This window comes from Coloeus monedula (assembly GCF_965178545.1).
Source record: "Coloeus monedula genome assembly, chromosome: W".
Taxonomy (NCBI): Eukaryota; Metazoa; Chordata; class Aves; order Passeriformes; family Corvidae; genus Coloeus; species Coloeus monedula.
The window spans coordinates 27,936,902-27,958,404 of record NC_138821.1 but is presented as its reverse complement, the minus strand read 5'-3'; the positions used below and the strand labels follow the sequence as shown (position 1 = coordinate 27,958,404).

At 42.7% G+C, this 21,503-nt stretch overlaps 1 protein-coding gene across 2 annotated transcripts in view; it reads right to left on the bottom strand.

Moving 5' to 3' along the window:
• The window catches only part of LOC309584578 (amyloid-beta A4 precursor protein-binding family A member 1-like), a gene marked incomplete at its 5' end in the record, with an annotated part of 107,107 nt that overhangs the window by 84,190 nt on the left and 1,414 nt on the right, over positions 1-21,503 (bottom strand). For both annotated transcript variants that reach the window (XM_082300666.1, XM_082300667.1), the window contains 2 exons: positions 6,055-6,094; positions 15,079-15,177. In XM_082300666.1, the coding sequence (XP_082156792.1) occupies positions 6,055-6,094; positions 15,079-15,177 (139 nt within the window). The remainder of the gene's footprint in view (positions 1-6,054; positions 6,095-15,078; positions 15,178-21,503) is intronic.

The following is a 21,503-nucleotide window of genomic DNA, read 5'->3' as shown; positions in this document are numbered from 1 at the left end:
TATACACAGATATGAGTACATACACAAACTTTATCATGAGCCTTTCCCAATTTATGGCTTCTTTATAGATGAAAGTTTACGACTACTGATTTTGAGATACCTTGAATGTGCTCGATCTGTTCAGATACTACATAAATGGACACCCAAAAAATTAAAGGAATTATGGCCACTAGTCACTTTCAAGAATGAAACACAAAGGAACGGAATTTGTATTGTTAGGACTGCAGGTAAATGATTGGGCCACTGATTAGGCTGTGGCCCAAGGTTTAGCTAATTGAACAGGATGTGGAAAACTACTGGCCATGACATGAGAAATTGCCAGAAATGACAGGTAACAGAGTGAGAAGCTGCCAAAAGTTACAGGCAGCAACATGAGAGATAGCTGGATTGTGCTGGTCATTAAGGGGAAGCTACGTGAAACTTCACAGACACCTGACAAGCATTGGGGGCCTTTGGGGGAGTGGAACCTTGCAAGGCCAGTAGTTCCTGGGTAACTGTGGCATATAAGGCTGAGAGTGTCTAGGGACTGATATCAGAACTGCCAAATTTGGGTATGGATGTAGCAAAATGGACCAGTGGGGAAAAAGCAATTAGGGGTGGGTTGTTTATTTGTGAGGAGACCAGGGTGGAGAATGGGAGGGATCAAGGTAGATGTGGGGGAGAGGGAGGAAGTAAAAGCATGGGAAAATGGAGAAAAGGGGGATATAAGAGGTTGGTTGCATGTAAACAGGCTGCCAGTCAGTATACTTGTTTGACTAAGCCTTGTACCTGATCAGTGCAGTCTGTCCTGTCTTCTTATTAAATCCTTTTTCTTAATTCATTTTCTGTGTTCTCTCACCCTCTATCCTATGTGAGCACTCCAAGGTCTAAGTGCCAGCAACTGGAGAAGGGGCCACGAGTCACGGGGCCCATAGGTCTAGATGCCAGCAACTGGAAGAATCAGGTGTTTTTATATTTCCCTATTGACTTTTAATACTCTATGTGCATGTAAGTAGAAGACCTGCATCTGGAAAGACTCAAGGTATGGATGAGGGGCTCCAAGTCCAGGCATGGATATTAGAAAGGGAGATACAAGGATGACAAAAAGAAGGGCCAAGCAGCAGGAAAAAGGATAATAGAATAAACATGTACCTTTTTGAGCGCATCAAGGGGAGGGCCACTAAGATGATTAGAGGGATAGAACACCTTTCCTATGAGGAAAAACTGATAAAATTGGGGTTGTTCAGCCTGAAGAAGAGAAAGCTCCAGGAAGACCTTATTGTGGCCTTTCAGTAATTAAAGGGGGCCTATAAGAAAGATGGGGGCAAACTTTTTAGCAAGTCTGTTGTGATAGGATAAGGGGTAATGGTTTTAAACTAAAAGAGGGTAGATTTAGATTAGATATAAGGCAGAATTTTTTTTACAGTGAGGGTGGTAAAGCACTGGAATAGGTTGCCCAGAGAGACAGTAGATGCCCCATCCCAGGAAACATTCAAGGTCAGGTTGAATGAGGCTCTGGAAAACCTGATCTAGTTAAAGATGTCCCTGCTCATTGCAAGGGAGTTGGATTAAATTACCTTTAAAGGTCCTTTCCAACCCAAACTATTCTATGATTAGTATGTAAATCATGTGATCTGTAGTGTTTTTGGGCTCCCATTGGGAAACCCTGTGCTTGATCAGTCACTGCAGTCTAAGTCCAGGAAAAGAACAAAACCTGTTGTTCTGACCATATTGTCAAAAATAGGTTAGAAACTGTTATACTGTTAATAGTAATATTGTTAAATAGTTAATAATTGTTATGTTAATAATGCATGTGCTGTTAAAAGGTTTGGTTATTATATTATAAAAGGGGTACTGTGTTACACCTAAGTAAAGTGCACCCCCCCCAAGCAATGAGCCAGCCTGGACAAAACCCTTAAGAACCAATCAGCGCCTTAACCTTCATGCAAATGAAGGATCCAAACGGAGACCAATCCAAAGGGACAAAAAACAGTATAAAAAGGGGACATCCGGGTCAGTGAGGTGTGCCACTCGACCTTGAACATCAGGAACATCCCTGCTCTGAAGAAGAAGATCCAGCGCCAGCTCTGCAGCATCCATGCTTGTCGCTGACCAGAAGCCCTCCTGCTCTACTTCCCCGGACCATCGGTGTGCGCTCAACCTGCAGACCCCTATGCTTTAGGCCACACAATAAAAGCTGAAATCACTTTAGTACCAGGAGTGCGTCCCGTTTTAAACAATATCACACATGTCAAACCTGCTTCCATGATCAGGACAGCTGGGGGGTTTGAGGTACTTTCCCTGGCCAACAGGGGAACACCCAGATTGGATAGGGCAAGCATCCTGATATCACTAAATTGGTGCTTGTTCCAGGCCTGACAGCATCAACATCTTACCAACCACATCCAACCAACCATATAGCATCTAGAAGTGCTACATATTGGCATATTAAATCTCAAGCCCTGAAACTATACAGTATTCTAATTGCTGATATTTATGCATAAAGGCCTTATCACCACGTCAATTATCAAACTTTATAGCATAATTCTTGATCAAAACACAAAATCTTAACATTGGGTGGAAGAAGTACAGAAAATTCAGGAAGCATGTTCAGAAGGAGAGAGGAACTTTTTTTTTTAATGAGGTATGAACACTCAGAACAACAGCACTGTTTTTCACAAGCCCCCCTCTGTACATTATGTTAGAGTATGAAATTATATCTTGAATAGAAACGCAGTACAGGTGAAAGTTTTTTCATATTATCAATTACCTGCATAAAAATAGTGTGTTCAATGTTTCAAGCAACAGCTGAGGAAAGGGCAGTCAATAACTAACTCATGTAAGCACAAGTTAACTATTGGGAGACAGCAAATGTTAGTTCAGACAGCAGATGTTAATTACAAAACCTAAGAAGCCGAATTCACCCTAATCTTGTCAAGATAGAGGGGACAAGGATTATCTCAGAGACTGCTGAATCATTCCTCAATGGACTACGCATGCCCAGGGAGAAAGGTGAAAAGTGCACTGTGAGGAAGACTACTGGTCATCAGAAAGACCCCTGAGGAAGAGGAGAGGCCTTCCTCAGCGCGACCACCAGGACACACAGCGCATGCATGACCCATATGCTAAAGATATTAATGACTTCCAAGAAATAATTTGTATAACCACACCTGTCCCAAGGAATGTCATGAATATTCATAATTTAACCCTTAATACTGTGTTGTAGGGAGCACCAGTGCATGTGTTTGGAGGAGCGATCCCCACTGTCGCGGGTTCGGTTTGTAACCCGGCGGAAACACCAATTTCGTGTAGTGGTTTGGCCCAAAATACTCATTACTGTTTACCTTCTGTGAGATAAGAATTAGGAGAAATGCAAAGCAGGCACCAAACTTGAAAGAATATAAAGAAGTTTATTAACAGACCTAAAATAAAAAAAAAAAAATCATACCACACCTTCAGAACTCTTCTCCTCCCCCCACCTTCCTCCCTTCTCCCACTGACAATGTAAAAAGACAACCCTTAAGATGTTCAGTCTGTTTACCACTTCCATAATAACCTTGTTCAGTCCATTTAGGAAGAGGAGTCTCTCTGCTCGCATGCGAGTCCCTTCCCCCGACTTGCAGCTTTTCCCACAACTGCTTTCGAGGGTCCACTCTTGAAGGTTTTTGGAGTACAATTTTAAGGTTGAGCCGTTCAGAAACAAAGGTTCTCTTCACCCATCTCTGGGAGCATTTCATCTCTAAGAACAGAGGCCCTTCTCCTTCCCTGGGAGCAAAGGGTCTTCCTCATCTTCGTCTTTAGGACTATCTCTGGGAGCAACTCTAGGAACTGAGGTTTTCTCCTTTCCCATTTGGAGCAAAAGTCCTCATCGCTTCCATCTCTCCCTGTCCAAACTTCTCATGAAATTACAGCTGCATCAGCATCTGCCTATCTCAGCGCAGGTGCTTTTGCTTATAAGTTGAACTGAACAATCCACCTCTCGTATCCTCATGAGATTACAATGGGTACTCGGATATATCATAGCTTCTGTAGGAGCTTGGGTGGGTTGGACGGTCGGGACGGACGGAGACGAGAGATCTCTGAAGTCAGATCTTGGAACATGCGGTTTATTGCAAAGGGCGTGGGTACAGGGGCACTGCTTAGAGCTGCCAGCCGCAGCTCGGAGCAGGCCCAAGAGAGCAAGAGTGTAAAAGTAAGAGCAAGTAGGTAAGAGTGGAGTAAGAGTGAGCGAAGAGGAGGTAAGTAAGAGAGTATGCGGGTAAGGGAGTTAGAGTGGTCGAGAAGTCCTCGTTACAATACAATAAATCATCTTTTGTACTGAATATTCTAATTTTCGCTAACCAATCTAATACAAGATACAAATCCTATAGCATTTACATACAGCCTATAAGAATTGTTATATTACCATAGAGTGTTACATCTTAACTCCTAAAAACTACTCTTTGGACCCCTTCTGCTGAGCTAGTAGGGTCTGCTCTGACCCTTGGACCTGTCTGCAAGCAGAGGGTATTGTTCAATCAAAAGGGGATTACCTTCAGTCGGCCATACCATTGTTTTCCAGTTGTTCAGTAACTAAGACTTGGTATCGCAAAGGTGGCCTTCATTTCAATGTCGCTTATAGTTTTCATATTCCCAAAATCTTTTGTCAGGCAATCATATTTATAAGGCTTTCCTGTTTCATCTTCCCCAACAAGATTCACAACAGAATTTCAGCTTTAAGCATCTCCTCTTTCTCTTCCCTCAGGTTTTCAGCTCTTCACAGCACTAAAAGGGTTAATCTCACCTAGGCCTTGCAGCTGGAATGTGGCTTATCGCAGTGGAGGTGGGGGGGAGCTGAGCCGAGCCGCTCCGGCTGCCCACAGCCCTGCTGTGAGGGGGGTTCCGTGGGTGGAACAGGGCCCATCGGCTCCTGGATGGCTGTGGTCCAGACCGGCCTGGCCTGGGCCGGGCCCACTGGCCCCCGCACGGGGCCCGCAGCCAGCTTTCCCAGCACCAGAAACAAGAGAGAGCTGTGAGGGGGGGGTTGTCTATTCTTAAGTGTGTATCACAGAGGCGGTCACAACTTTAAGTGGCTTAAAGAATTGTTCATATTCAAACTGGCCAGCTGATAGGTTCTGTCAGGTCATGGGGGAAGCTGTAAGCACTCCTTTGCGAGAACATCACTTCCGAGACTATGCTAGCTAACCCATGACACCCACACACCCGGCGCACCGAATAAAGCAAATACCCACTTCTCTGACTCTGTCTCTGAAGTGTCTCCTGGCCCGATTTCTGCGCAATTCACAGCCCACTGGACAGATATCTCAGAGAATGCTAAGAGATTTTTTATTTGGGGGGCAGGGACACACTTTAAGATGGTCTGTGACAGAGGGCTGTCTACCAGAGACCGATCTTTCACTGGTTTGAATTTCCAAATCTCAGCTAGTTTCAAAGCAACCTATGTAATTTACATCAGTTCATCCGGTCACAGGTTTCTAAAATATAAAACATATACTTTTAAAGACTAAACCAATTCTAAAATTTACAGTCTAAAAACAGTACATTGTAAAGCACTTAAGGAATTCCAAATTAAATATGAAATCAGCTTTGGGTTTTTTTGTCATTCTATAAAACATAAGGGTTATTTAATCAGAGGATAAGTACTTGAAAATCATCGAAGTTTCCTCCTACTTGCCTGCCAATTAAATCTCAGTTTTGTGGAGATTTTGACTGTTTTGTCTAACCTTTATTCCTTATCAGACAACAAACTATTCTCCACATACACATTCACAAACATTATTAATTCCATGGTGGTTTTTTTAATCTGTGATTTAAATTATATCGATAGAACCAGTAGAAAGGTATTAGGAGCCATCAATAAAGTGTTACAAAATAAGAGAGAGAGATTTTAATAAACTTAAAAAAAAGCCTACTAGGGTTTTATTCAAGTTTCAGGTTGGATGCAGTTTAATCTAAATCGGTTCATCCAACCCTGGCAAGTTTTATATTCTGCACATAAAAATAAAGTTCTATACATTAAAAATATTTGAGTTCTTAATATAATGAAAAAGCATTAAATTATTAAATATATCTTACCTTCAACATATGTTGGGAACGAAGCCAAGCTTTTTCTGGACTGTAATCAAGACAAATAGGATTTCAAACAGAACAAAGTATGCTTAATTATACATTGAAAATTTCTCCATAAAAATGAAATCACAGTTATTAGCAAAGGATGGTGAGAGTTTATTGGGAAAATATTTACTTTTAAATTAAAAGTCTGACAAATTATTAGAGGGTTATTATCTTTCAATATGGTATGCTCCATTAACATGTTCATCAAGTAGGTAATGCACTACATTATTTAGAATTAGCTCTTGGTGTTTGCAACATGCTTCCTGGCTACTAATTAGTGCTGTGCTCTCTTTAACAAACAGAAATACAGGAAAATACATAATCTCTCAAAGACATTTTCCAAATAAATACATATGGAGATATTTTAAATGGACCAATACTATTATTAATCATGAAAAAAGCATTGACCTGCTCTGTTAATTATGAACCAAATTTAATTACTTATTAAGATTGCTCTTGACAGGCTACATAGCCACCTATATCTGCTGGAGTACATGCATTTAATAACAGTCGTATACTGATTATACTTATGCTGTAACAAGCACAAAAGCACATATAAACATGCATTATTTAGACAATGAAAATTGCAAGCAAGGCATTTACTCCTTCTTTGTTTAATCAAGTAAAACTTCACTTTCATGAAAAGTGGACTAATAGAAAAAAAGCCAAAACGTCCCTCCGACATTTGTAAACATACAGACTAAAATAATACCTCATTTCCAAATGCAATTTTCTATGAAAGACTCTGCGGTAACAATATAAACATCTAGAAACAATAACTTCAAGGAGGGAGACTCCCCATTTTATTATATTCAACAATATATAGATAGGGGAGAATTTACTAAAGAAAAATTTTGTACTAAAAAAATGGCAATATGTATACTAAAACATATGCTTCTGTTATAAATAAAGTATGTAATTCGTGCTATTATGTATAAAACTGAAATGTAATCAGATCATGCAGAGACAGAGTTTCAAAATCCCTCCATCAGCCTGGCTGAGAGAAAAATTTCACAACACTAAAAGAAGTTCTCTCACAGATGTAATCAATAAGTGAGGATTCCACCCAGGTGGGGTTGGATCTTATCACCAGGACATTCACACCATGACGACTTGATCACCACCTTCTGATATCTACATCTCATCTGATAAGGAATCGGACATTCTGGGAACTAAAAATAACTGTTCCAGGAACCAGAGATGGCCCATTCATCTTCAGAGATAGCCCATTCATCATCTAGGATGGACAATTCATCAAACCCAGGAAAGGCTTTGTGCAGCCCCACTCCAGGACAAGAAAACTTCATGAATATGTTAAAATTACAAGAAGAATAGAATTAATTCGGACTCTGCCCAAAAACTGTATAAGAAGGGACCAGCCAAAGCAGCATTCGTGAACTTGGGAGGTCTGATGCGATAGAGATCAGATCTATGCGTGTTCACCCAGCTCCGACCCCGGGCTCGGAGCTGCTTTTCTCGATCGTGGCTTTTGAGACCGATATTTCGGTCGCATAATAAATGTTATTTCTTTATAAATTTTGATTGGGCAATTCTGTTTATCTCACTTCTATTAGACCTTTTTAAAATAAAGGGTTTGGATAAGCCAGGCATTACAAGATCTTGACAAACCTGCCCCTCATTCTACAATGCATTAAATTTGGAGCAACTTTATTTATATAAATAATATCCGTCTCAGAAGAGATTCAGTTGCATTTATATATTCGCATATACACCTACTTATTTTCTTTTATGATAGGCAGTTTTAATGGCTTCTGTACTCTAGTGACAAATCGATCACTTGTGAAGTGCACACTTATGTGACAGGTAAATGACTAAGCCAGTGAGTCTTTTCCATTTATTCTTACAAAGACACGAAGAATAAGTAATATTTTTCATCCTACTACACTGTCCTCACTGTAAAATAATTGGTGGCAGAAAAGCAAAAGACGTATGAAACAGAAAACAGCCTAGAGAACTTTAAAATATTTGGTCTTTCCTAATGAAAGAGAGTTGCTGAGTTGTCCAGCAAAACTGAAAGGTCTTGTGGTGGTGTAGGAGGTTAGGATTTTTCCTTTTGTTTTGTTCTTTTAGGGAATTTTCTCCCATTTGTTGCTAAGAGGCAATAACGACCGGTACTTAAGAGACAAAAGATGTAGCCACGGAGGAGGAGTGCAGGTGGCTGCTACTCTCAACCTGAGGGGTTTTCTCTTAGGAAGGGCAGAGATACCGAGAGATTTTGGGCTGGGGGGAAAGGGCCGGGTGCAGCTCCTAGCTCTTTCTCGCTCTCGGCATCAGAGGAGGGACAGTCGATCTGCGGCCGCTGCTCGGAGGATTCGCTGCCACTACGGAGCTTTTTTCCTCCCATTGCTTCTCATACTGTGGGTGAGCCTTTGCTCGTTAGAGCAGCTGTTGAACTGGGACCTTATTAACACCCGATCTGACTGGAAAGGACCCTCACCATCTATTCGGGTGCCTCAGGGGAAAACCCGGGACCCCGACCCTCTCCCCCTTCCCGGAGGGCGTCTCCCCAGCTGCGTGCAGCAGCCTGCTATGGAGAAACCCGGATGCCGCTGCCAAGCCTCATTGCTTGCTGCCGCTGCCTCGGGCTTTTTTCGTTACACTCTAACCCAGCATCCCGTGTCCACCCGACGTCCGCGGCTCCTGCTAAGGCTGTGGAGTTTTCTGTTACATTTTGTTTGCCACCCTGGGGGCTGTGCCTGCCTCTGCCTTCCCAGCCGCCTCTCTGAGGTTCCTGCTGCAGCCCATTTTTGCCATCCAGCCCGCCCGCCATTACCACGTGAGGGAGATGCGACTGAACTCGCGCCACAGCGCCCCCTGCAGCTGCAAGGGAATCATCGCACCTGCCCTGTCCAGCCGGGAGCCAACATCGCCCCTGCCGGCTGTGACCATAACTACACCAAAGGGGAAAGTGCCTGACAGCCAAGAGAAGGCTGTGGTTGAGTTTCTGGTTTTGTTTGTTGTTGCTGCTGTTGTTGTTTGTTTGTGTTGTTATACATATACATACTAGTAAAGAACTGTTATTCCTTTCCCCATATCTTTGCCCAAAAGCCCCATAATTTTGGAGTTATAATAATTTGGAGGGAAGGGGGTCACATTTTCTATTCCGAGGGAGGTTCCCGCCTTCCTTGGCAGACACCTGTCTTTCAGACCAAGACAGGTGGATTTGGCAGGTTTATGGTTGGACTTGATGATCTTAAAGGTCTTTTCCAACCTAAATGATTCTTTGATTCTATGCTTTGTCTCAGAGAAAATATCAGCAGAGAGAAATTTGTGACTAAGTAATGATTGCCTCCTGTCAAAATGATTAAGGGAAGTCAAGTGCTGAGAGGACACAGGCATTTATTTTCAAATCAGGGTTGGCTGTTCTTTAGCTATTCAATCTATCGTGATGACTTTATTTTTACTGTGGCACTTATATTCACTTCAATAATTGCATGCAATTGCTGCTGCCATGATGCTAGAATTAGCTGCATTCTGACAGACCTAGAGAACAAAACAACTGTACACTTCAAAAAAATCAAAGGCAGCTTATCCATAAAAGTACCCTTTTCGAAGCATGCATAGGAGGGCAAACAGGATGTGGCACATCAGGACATGATACGGCAGTTTGCGCAGGCAGGGCATGTAGGAGGGTGCAGCCACCCCCCCAGCTCCTGAGCTGAGCTCACCTGGCGGTTTTGCCTACCCGACTAGGACAGACACAGCGATGGTTTCCACACAGTCAAAAGCCATTGCTAGCAGGAGCATGGCAACCCAGATGGAGCTCCCTCAGAAGCACACAGCTGTCCACGTCTCTGGCTGCAGGGAGTGTTTGAGCCTGGCATCAGTACTGAAGGGCAGCAGAGATGACACCTGCGACCAGGTGAACGATCTGCTCTGCCTGGTGGCAGAGTATAAAGACGAAGTGGAGGGGCTGAAGACTATCAGGGAGTGTGAGAGAAATAGACTGGTGGAGTCACACCCTTCCATTCCTGAGAGAAATGCAGCAGACGGAAGCTCAGCAAGAGTTGGAGGAGCCCTGACCCTCTTGCCATCAGGTAGAGGGAGACCTAAAAGCCAGGGGGAATGGAAACAGGTCCATGCTCAGGAAGGGAGAAGAATCCCCTCCTGGCTTCCCTCGGCTTCCCAGATGCCATTACAGAATAGGTATGAGGCCCTGGAACTTGAGGGTCAGGGAAATGATAGTGAAGAAGGTCTATCTGGGGGTTTACCCAGAGCAAGTCAGTCAACCCCACACATTACAACTAGGGCTGTTAAGAAAGAAGGGTAATTGTTGTAGGTGACTCCCTTCTGAGGGAACTGAGGGCCCTGTATGCTGACCAGACCCATCCCACAGGGAAGTCTGCTGCTTCCCTGGGACCTGGGTGAGGGATATTACAAGAAGACTCCTGGACTCATTTTGATTATTACTCACTTCTGGTTGTCCAGGTTGGCAGTGACACAGTTAAGAAGTCCTAGGGCAATCAAAAAGGACTTCAGGGCACTGGGACAGTAAGAAACAGGAGGAGCTGGAAGCCATTGTGCAGCAGGACAGCTACAACATAGCCGCCATCACAGAATTGTGGTGGGATGACTCACATGACTGGAGTGCTGCAATGGATTGCTATAAGCTCTTCAGAAGAGATAGGAGAGGAAGGAGAGGCAGTGGAGTGGCTCTGAACATTAGGAAGTGTTTTGACTGTATAGCACTCAAGGATAGTGATGATCAGGTTGGGTGCCTATGGGTAAGAATCAAGGGGAGACCAACAAGGCAGAGATCCTGGTGGGAGTCTCTTCTAGGCCACCCAACCAGGATGAAGAGGCGGATGAAGTATTCTATAAACAGCTGGCTGATCTTTCATGATCACCAGCCCTTGTTCTTGTGGGAGACTAACCTGCCTGATATCTGCTGAAAACTCAACACAGTGGAGAGGAGACATTCTAGGAGGTTCCTGGAGTGTGTGGAAGACAACTTCCTGATACAGCTGGTAAGGGAGCCTACCAGGGGCGGTGCCCTGCTAGACCTGCTGTTTACGAGCAGAGAAGGGCTGGTGGGACGTGTGGTGGTCGAAGACTGTTTTGGGCATAGCGACCATGAAATTATGAGTTTTCAATTCTTGGTGAAGTAAGGAAGGAGGTCAACAAAACCTCTACCTTGGATTTCCAGAGGGCAGACTTTGGCCTGTTCAGGACACAGGTTCAGAGAGTCCCCTGGGAAAGAGTCCTTAAAAACAAAGGGATCCAGGAAGGCTGTACATACTTTAAGAAGGAAACCTTAAAGGCCCAGGAGCAGCCTGTCCCTATGTGTTGAGAGACCCGCCTGGCTGAACAGGGAGCTTTCACAGGAACTCAGGGGGAAAAAAAGCATTTATGACCTTTGAAAGAAGGGGCAGGATGCTCAGGAAGAGTACAAGGATGTCATTGGGTCATGTGTAGAGAGAAAATTAGAAAGGTGAAAGATCAGCTAAAACTCAACCTGGCCACAGCTGTGAAAGATAAGAAGTGTTTTTATAAATACATCAACAACAAAATGAGGGCCAAGGAAAATCTCCACCCAGTATTGGACAGGGGGGGAAACATCATCACCAAGAAAGAGGAAAAGGCTGAGGTTCTTATTGCCTTCTTTGCCTCAGTCTTTAACAGAAAGACCAGTTATCCTCAGGGCAGCCAGCTCCCTGAGCTGGTAGGGACAGGGAGCAGAACAGATCCCCTGTGATCCAGGAAGAAGCAGTTAGTGACCTGCTGAGACACTTAGACACTCATAAGTCTATGGGGTCTGATGGGATTCATTTGAGGGTACTCCTCCTTTTATGACCAGATGATCTGCTTAGTGGATGAGGGAAAGGCTGTGCATGTATCTACCTGGACATCAGTAAAGCCTTTAACACTGTCTCCCACGGCATTCTCCTGGAGAAGCTGACAGCCCATGTCTTGACAGGTACAGTCTTCGCTGGGTTAAAAACAGGCTGGATTACCAGGCCCAGAGAGTGGTGGTGAATGGAGTTACATCCTGCTGGTGGCTGGCCACAAGTGGGGTTCCCCAGGGCTCAGTATTGGGGCCAGCCCTCTTTAATATCTTTATTGATGATCTGGACCAGGGGATTGAGAGCACCCTCAGTAAGTTCGCAGACGACACTAAGTTGGGTGGGAATGTTGATCTGCTGGAGGGCAGGAAGGCTCTGCAGAGGGATCTGGACAGGCCAATTGCATAAGGTTCAATAAGTCAGAGTGCCAAGTCCTGCACTTTGGTCACAAGAACCCCCTGCAGTGCTACAGGCTGGGGGCAGAGTGGCTGGAAAGTGCCACAACAGAAAAGGACCTGGGGATGCTGGTTGACATCTGGCTGAATGTGAGCCAGCACATGCCCAGGTGACCAAGAAGGCCAATGGCATCCTGGCTTGTATCAGAAATAGTGTAGCCAGCAGGACCAGGGAAGTGATTGTTCCCCTGTACGCGGCACTGGTGAGGCCACACCTTGAGTACTGTGTCCAGTTCTGGGCCCCTCACTACAAGAAGGACATTGAGGTGCTGGAGCAAGTCCAGAGAAGGGCAGTAAAGCTGGTCAAGGGTCTAGAGAGTGAGTCATATGAGGAGCAGCTGAGGGAACTGGGGGTGTTTAGTCTGGATAAAAGGAGTCTCGGGGAGACCTTATCGCTCTCTACAACTACCTGAAAGGAGGTTGTAACAAGGTGGGGGTCAGCCTCTTCTCCCAGGCAACTAGCGACAGGACAAGGGGAAATGGCCTCAAGCTGTGCCAGGGGAGGTTCAGGTTGGACATCAGGAAGAATTTCTTCATGGAAAGGGTGGTTAATCATTGATACAGGCTGTCCACAGAGGTGGTGAAGTCACCATCCCTAGAAGTGTTCAAGAAGCAACTGGATGCATCACCTAGTGCTATGGTTTAGTTGACAAGGTGGTGCTTAGTCAAAGGTTGGACTCGGTGGTCTTTTCCAACCTTTCTGATTCTATATAATTATTTTTAAATTTTTATGTATATAAATACAGTTTTGACAGATATTCAGTAATCTGACTAGGCAATAAAACTTCATTTCAGGATAAAGCTTTGTAAACTCACATCAAATGAATGTTTTTAGTACAAAGGCTCTCCCCAGACAAATTTTTTCATTCATTATCTATGTCAAGAAACAGTGATAAAACTAAAGTAACAAGGTATCTGATAACAATATTGAAAAAGGGGAATCAATTTTTAATTACATATCCATGAGTAATAAAAAAATAGGTCATTAATGTTGAATTACTGGTTTTATCCATCAACTGAACATTGTAAAATTTACATCTTAAAGGCTTTGTTAAGAACTAAAAGTGTTTTCCAAAAATTATGAAGCTTTGTTGTTATTACTTTTGTAAGGGAGGTACTAAACCATGCAGTGTTCATAGAATCATGGAATATCCTGAGTTGAAAGGGACCCATCAGGATCATTGAGTCCGACTCCTGGCTCTGTGCAGGACACCTCAAGAATCCCACCATGTGCCTGAGAGTGTTGTTCAAACGCTTCTTCAACTTTGTCAGGCTTGGTGCTGTGACCACTTCCCTGGGGAGCCTGTTCCAGTGCTCGACCACCCTCTGGGTGAAAAACTTTTTCCTGATATCCATCCCAAATCTCCCTTGACTCAGCTTCATGCTGTTTCCTCAAGTCCTGTCACTGGTCATGAAAGTGAAGAGATCAGGACTTGTCCCTCTGCTTCCCCTCATGAGGATGTTGAAGACTGCTTAATTTTTATGTTGCTTATTCACATGGAAAAAACCCTAGCACCCCACAACACATCTGACTGGAATTACTCTCAAAGTTTATTACTTTTAACACTGTGTGATCACATATTGAAAACTGAGTAGCATATTGTTTATTTTTTTCCTTTGAGTAATATTAATATCTAACAACTGTCAACCTTTAGAGTTATCACAAAGCAACTACATCTGTAAACTAAATAAAACCAGAGGCTTTAGAAAGCTAAAGAATATTGTAGATGAAATCATAATGACACAATTCAATATTGCTGAAAGCTTTGGTGCAGGATAAATTAAGGGCAAAATTCCTAAGTCTTCTGAAAGCTTCCATTGCCTTCTAAATGCAAGCATGGTTTAAAATTAATATATATACACAGGCTACAAGATTTTTTTCCCCTTAGAAGATAAAAAAAATGGACTAAGTCTTGCTAAATTTCAACCAATATTTCTTGTTACAGCACATTGGTTTATTCATTTGTAGAATAAATCATGCTGTTAGCTGATAGCTAAGCACAAGTTATCTGTCAGCAACTGTCTACTTACTTACACATCTCTGTTAACAAATCTAACATTCAAGTTTGAAAAAAAATTCTCATATCAGTGAGATGAGAAGCAATTCATATCTCATCTCAGTGGAACTACTGCAGAGTAGAAACTTGCCAGCTACAGGCCTTGACAAAAAAAAAAAAAAAAAAATTAGTGTATAGCTTGCCTTGAAGGAGCCCAGCATCAGGATTACTAGATTCTAGTTACAGTTCTGCCTGTGAATCATTGGCAGATTATTGAGAAATCACTTACTTGTTCCTCTGGGTCAGTTTGTCCATAAATAAGATAGTAGGCAGCATTAAATTGCTACATTGGAAGGGCCTATTCACCTGGCTGAGAAGGGTTATTTTCTTTATGGCAAGGTATTCTGCAGCAACAAGGAAGAGGGCTAGCTCCTCTTGCCCTGAATACAGAGGTTACACTGGCAGTTGTTCCTCAATAAATCAATACTCTCTAGCCTGTTAAATGTGTTGTGGCCAAACACAGTAAGGAATGCAATCACAAATGGTCTTAGATACAGCATGTTATGCATTCAGTCAGACAGGGAGGCAAGCACAAAGGAAAAATGTCAAACCAGTTTTTTCTTGTTGTTGTTTTGGTACGAGAGGAGATTACACATGTACAAAGACATAAAGAAAATAGAAAGGCATAAGCAATACAGACAAGATGGTGTCTTTAAAAGATTGCACTACCTCTTTATTAGTGGAGGTCTCTGCTGTACTGCAGACATCCTGATGATGTTGCCTACTTGGTTCAGCACCCCAGGGTGAAGAGCAATCAGGAGATAGAAACTAGACATGGTAAGAAAATAAAATTACATAATTTGAGTGACCAATGTAGAAATATTCCTGGTTTGGCAGTGGGAATAAGAAAAGAGGAAAACACCAAAACACAACTAACACTTTCTGAAGTGTTATAGCCCTTTCTTCTCATTGCAATGATCACATGCAGTCTATTGGGATGTTGAGACTTATCTAAACAGGTAAATTGTCACAGAAAACCTTTTTTCTTTGTCAGTAATCTATTCAATTAAGCACATTGAAAAATTAATAGCTGCCCTCAGTGGTAGACAATTGTATTTTGACCTCCCCAGCTGCCACACACTCCCCCAGATTCTCTCTCACTCCCCCTCCTCAACAGGGGGAGAAGATGGAAAAGCTCATGGATAAAGACAGGAATACCACTTACCAATTACTGTCATAGGCAAAACAGACTTGACTTAAGGAAAATTCCTTTAATTTTTGCCAATTAAAATAAATTTGGACAGTGAGAAACAAAGACAAATTTAAACAACCCCTTTTTCCCAGGTTCAGCTTTACTCCTCTATTTCCCCACACCCCAATCAACACAGAGGGGATAGGAAATGGGGGATATAGGTCAGTCCATAACAGTTCCTGTCTGCTGCTCCTTCCTCCTCACACTTTTCCCCTGCTCCAGCATAGGTCTTCTCCACAGCTGCAGTTCCTGTCAGGAGAAATCTGCTCTAGCATGGATTTTCCACAGGCCTCAATTCCTTTGAGAAATATTCACCTGCTCCAGTGTGGGGTCCTCCACAGGCCCCAGTGTGGATATCTGCTCTGGTGTGGTCTCTTCCACAATCTGCAGGGGAATATCTGCTCTGGTGCCTGGAGAACCTGCTCCTGCTCCATCTTCTCTGACCTTGGTGTTCATGCTACTGTTTCTCATGTCTTCTTTTTTTTCCCCTCACTCCTCTGCTCATCATCTGGCATTTTTGTAATTTCTTAAATGTTTTCACAGAGGCACCACCAACTTCACTGACTGGCTCAGCTTCAGCCTGCTGTGTGTCCATCAACAAGCTGGCTGGAACCAGCTGTGTCTGGCACAGGGCATTCCCATACCTCTTCCCAGAGACCACCACTGCAGACCCCCCACTATCAAAACCTTAACTAACTCTTAATGGAGAAACCAACTTTCAGACTATTTCCCCCACTCATTCACTATCATAAAGAATGTTCTCTGTTCTAACTATAAAACCTTTATGAGATATTGTATACTTGCAAAAGACATATTAGAAAAATAAAGCAAACAGCAGAGAAAACCAGTATCATGAATTTTCCATCTCTGTATGATCCACCAGCAAATACCTAGCTAAACTGCTATAAGAAATGCTATCATACTAATAGGAGACTCCTGTGAAATGCTGCCAATATTAAAGAGCTATAACGCGGTATCTAAAGTCAAGAGTAGTACTTTAGTACAAATATGATACAAAAATACAGCATGTAAAACAGTGTAAAGCTTTGACCTAGCAAATATTTCAAAACCAGACCTTTAGGAGATGTGGCAATGCAGGCATCACAGGGTTGAACCCTTGGAGGAAGCTTTAGTATTCAGCTATGCACACTGTTGGGGATTTTTTAACCCAGCAGCCCTGAAATTCTATAGTCTCCTTCAACATAGGAATCTTGGTCCTTGCTTTGTCAGATCAGTACAGTTTGTCAGTAATAGCAAAACAGTAAAATTTTATCCTTCTAGTTTCATAAGCAACTATTACATCCCTTCTCTAAGCAAGCTAGTGGTATAACACTGTAATATGATTATATTTCTACTTTGAAATATCAGCAGCAATAACCCAGAAGAAAATTCTTGGCTGCATTCCCACCACAGCTTAAATCTTGTACTATATCAAATATTATGTTATGAAATCTAATTTCTGCTACTTTTTCTTCACAAACACATGACAAAAAAATCCACCGTACTCCTCCTTTTCCTCATTTCTTGAAAAGGCCTATCTTGAATGCTTACTAAAAAGAAATTCCAGAATCACATTCAACTAATAGAGGCTACCAAGGAATTAGAAGGCTCATTGGTTTTGTCCACTGTCAAGACTTCATCTCTGTTGCTGGTTGCTAGATATTTAGAACGGGAGTGAAGTGGCATTCTGTTCCAACAGGTCACCAGAGATCACAGTGCATACTTCTTCAACATGCTGTCTGTTCACTGTTAAAGCTCTTTGTCTGGTAATCCTTGGAGGTCAGTGTCATGGGGACTTAGTATTTCTTCTTGCAAAGTCTCAAATAATACTCTATTTCTTGGTCCCCCTCCCTAATGCACCATAACCTGCTGACTTCCTCCTGCAGCTTCTAAATCTGTTCCTTCTTGCAGAATACTAGTTACTTGGCTTGAACATAGCTGGAAAAGCATAGATATGTCTCATGTTTAAACTGCATGTAATAAATTTTTCATCATCAGAATTCCCTTTGATGCAGAAGACACCAGAGTGTTTTGGATAATTCTGATAGGAGACTAGTGTCAGGGACCAATAAGGGCCAGCTGATCCACAAGTGAAGATGAGGCAGGAATGGAGCACAAGAATAAGGCAAGCAGGAGCAGTGACCTCACCAACAAGGAGCCAGGATGCAGAGCAGCAAGTCTGGGTCAAGATCAGAGGCAGTGGTCAGGGTCAAACACAGTCCAGTGATTACCCAGCAAGTCCATAGTGATGAGACAGGTCCGTGGCCAAGCCAAGAAGACAAGCCAGCAGGTCTAGGTCACAGTCAGAATCAGAGATCCACCAGGCACAGACATAGCTGCTACCCAGTTATGATGTAGCACAGGCATGGCCCAGTGGTAATGCCTCAGCTGAAAAGCAGCTCCCAGGGGAAAGTAGTGTAGGCCCTGACTTCTAGCTTTCTTCACAATAGCTCTTAGTGGTGAAGGAGCTAACCTTGGATTCAGACAGGTAAATTCCCAGAATAGAGGGAATATGCTTCAGGCCCTGACACTTACAAAAATTTTATTTAAAAAGTGAATTGATATTGATTTTAAAAATAAAAAAACCCCAAACAAAAATAAACTTCTATCATTCCATGTTCTTCCAAACAAACAGGTCACCAAAAAGTGTTCCACAGCAACAAAGAGCAATGTAGATGTTTATAGTGCAGTCATCCTGGAAATAACTGAGCGGATTCACATTAGGGATGACTTTGGCCCACCAAATTTAGTCTATTGATCTTTTTCATAACAGGTATAAATTTTAACACAGTTAAAAGTTGCTTATGAACTTACTTTATTGTGAATTTTTAAAAACCTTGTAAATTTAATAGTGAAGATTACCTTCACAGAGCAGCAATGAGAACTGGAACAACAGGCTATTAACCTCTTCTGATGCAAATTAGACTTGATGCCAAGAAGTATAGAATTGATAAAAGAAAATCTAAGACTGTAAACCTGAATAGTGGCCTTTAACACTCAGGTAGAGGGAGAGGGATTACTTTACAACAATAATATGTCACAAGCACATAGTGAGCCAACTAGGAAAGATGCCCTCCTAGACTTCTTATTTATGAATAGAGAAAGACTTGGGGGGGATGCAATGGTAGGAGGCTGTCTTGGCCACAGTGATCACAAGATGGTTGAGTTTAAAATTTTTGGTGCAATGAGAAAAAAGGTCAGCAAAGTTAGTACCCTGGATTTCAAGAGAGCAAAGTTTAAGCTACTTAGGGAGCTAGTTAGCAGAGTACCCTGGGAATCTGAGGGCTTAAGAGTCCACAAGTGATGGTCAGTCTTTAAGAACCACCTTTTAGAAGCACAGGAACAGGCAATTCCACTGTAAGTCAAGCAAGAGGGGCAGAAGACCAGCTTGGCTGAACAGGGAACTCCTTGTAGAGCTCAAGAGGAAAAAAAAATTGTATGATCTCTGGAGGCAATATCAGGTTTCACAGAAAGATTACAGAGCTGTGGCTCATATATGCAGGGAGAAGACAAAAAATGTCAAAGCTCAACTAGAGTTGAAACTGGCCAGGGTTGTGTCAGACAAAAAGAAAGGCTTTTTAAAGTATGTTAAGAGGAGCTCTAAAGAATACATTGGACTGATATTTATTGGTCACCTGACTAATAGGGATGAAGAAAAGAAGAGGCATTCAATGCTTTTTTTGCCTTTCTTTAATAATACTGATAGACTTTGGGCTGCCCAGCCCTCTGAGTTGGAGGACCACGACTGCAAGGACAGTGACTTTCCATTTGCGGACACTGAAATTGTAAGGGACCAGTTGCATCAGCTGTATGATCATAAGTCCATGGGGCCTGATGGGATTCATCCAAAAGCACTGAGACTCTGGGAGATGCCCCCTGGCTGGAAACTAGCCAACATTATTCCAATTTGCAGTTGTAGTGATTGGGGCTGCATCTACCCTGTTCTGGAATGCACCAAACACAGTAGAACCAACTGGGGTCAGGACAGGTGATTGTCTTGATGTATTTAGCTTTGGTGTGGCCCCACCTTGAGTGCTGTGTGCAGTGCTAGGCCCCAGCATTTAAGAAGGGTGTGAAGGTCCTTGAATTGCCCCCAGAGGAGGGCAACCAAGCTGGTGAAAGGGCTGGAAGGCATGTCCTGTGAGGAGCAGCTGAGGACTGGGTTTGTCTAGTTTGGAGAAAAGGAGGCTGAGGGGTGACCTCATGGCTCTCTGCAGCTTCCTGAGGAGGGGAAGTGGAGAGGGAGGTGCTGAGCTCTGCTCCCTGGGATCCAGTGATAGTGTCCGTGGGAATGGTTCAAAGCTGCATCATGGGAGGTTCAGATTGACATTAAGAAGCATTTCTTTGCCAAGAGGATGGTCAAACACTGGAACAGGCTTCCTAAAGAGGTGGCTGATGACCTAAGCCTGACAGTGTTTGAGGCATTTGGACAACGCCCTTAATAACATGCTTTAACTTTTGTTCAGCCCTGAAGTGGTCAGGGAGTTGGACTAGATGATCATTCTAGGTACCTTCCAATAATATAATATAATATAATATAATATAATATAATATAATATAATATAATATAATATTCATAGCAAATCTCTAGAGACTGCAAGGAGATAAGGAGTCTGAATCATTTTAGATACGCATCTGTGATAGTACCTTTATAGAAATAGTAAGTAATACTAACAAGTTTTTCATAGAAACTGTTAGCATTATTATCTGACAGAAAACAAAACTGACAAGTCCAGAATTTACAGGAACAGACAAGGTTCTATACTGTAAGGTAAATGTCCTGGGTTACAGTGTATTCTATTACCATCCTCATGCGCTGTTGAAACCAGGTGGGGCAGTGTTTCCTTGCCTCCTCCCTCCGGACTATCTTCTGTTAATGGGCCCATCAATGCCTTGCCTCATGACTCGTCATCCCATTGTGAGATGCTCCACCCAGAGGGAGGAGCCAAGCATTCCATCCTGGATATAATCTGAGATTACGAACACCACAGACAACCCTTTCCACTGGATTCCCAGAGGACAAGAGCTACATAGCCACCACTGGACCTTCCGAGGAAGAGCAGACCCTTCTACAGGATCACCACTTCAACAGAACCACATCCACCACTCAGGAGGCCTGCAGCCACCATTTTACCAGACTACTACTTCCACCCTGACTAACAGGGTGTCAGGTTGTATCCTGACTCTGTCAGTTTAAACCAGCGTTTTCTGCCTTTTTTAAATTTCCCTGTTAAATTGTTATTCTGACTTGGTACCTCCCACTGGTTTGTTTTCAAACTAGTAGAGTAAATTATTTGGTAGTTATTCTAATTATCCAGTGCATGTTAGTGATAAGGACAGTAGAACAGAACAGCATTTTACTCACTTGATAAGGATAGTGGAACAGAACATTATACTCTTATCAAGGACAGTAGAACAGAACAGCACAGCCTTGAAGAAATAAATAAAAGATGTAACTTAGGCAAATAGAAGTAATGCAAAACACAAGCAGGATGCCAGCTCAGCTCTGCAAGGCTGACAAAGTAGAAGTTATGCAAAACAATGATATTGCACTTACTGAAAAGTGGGGCTTGAGGAACAGCTTCCTAAAAAGGACATCAGACACTGAAGACAGACCCCAAAGAACCATATAAAGACTTCTGATAAGGGGTGTGACTATGTCAAATAAAGTCAAGGAAGTGGGGATAGCTAATGAATATGTAATCAGTGTGTATGATTAAAAACTCTGTTCACCCAGCATTCGTCGCACTCAAATGGAGGAAGGATTCCTTCAGTGATTAGTGCTACAATAAAGTGTCTGCTTTCTAATACTCAAAACTGTGTTAGAAAGTTTCTATCTGGCTGATTTTAGTATCATTAGGAAAAAAGAAAAGTAGTAGCACTTGTTTCAGAAAAAAAAGTC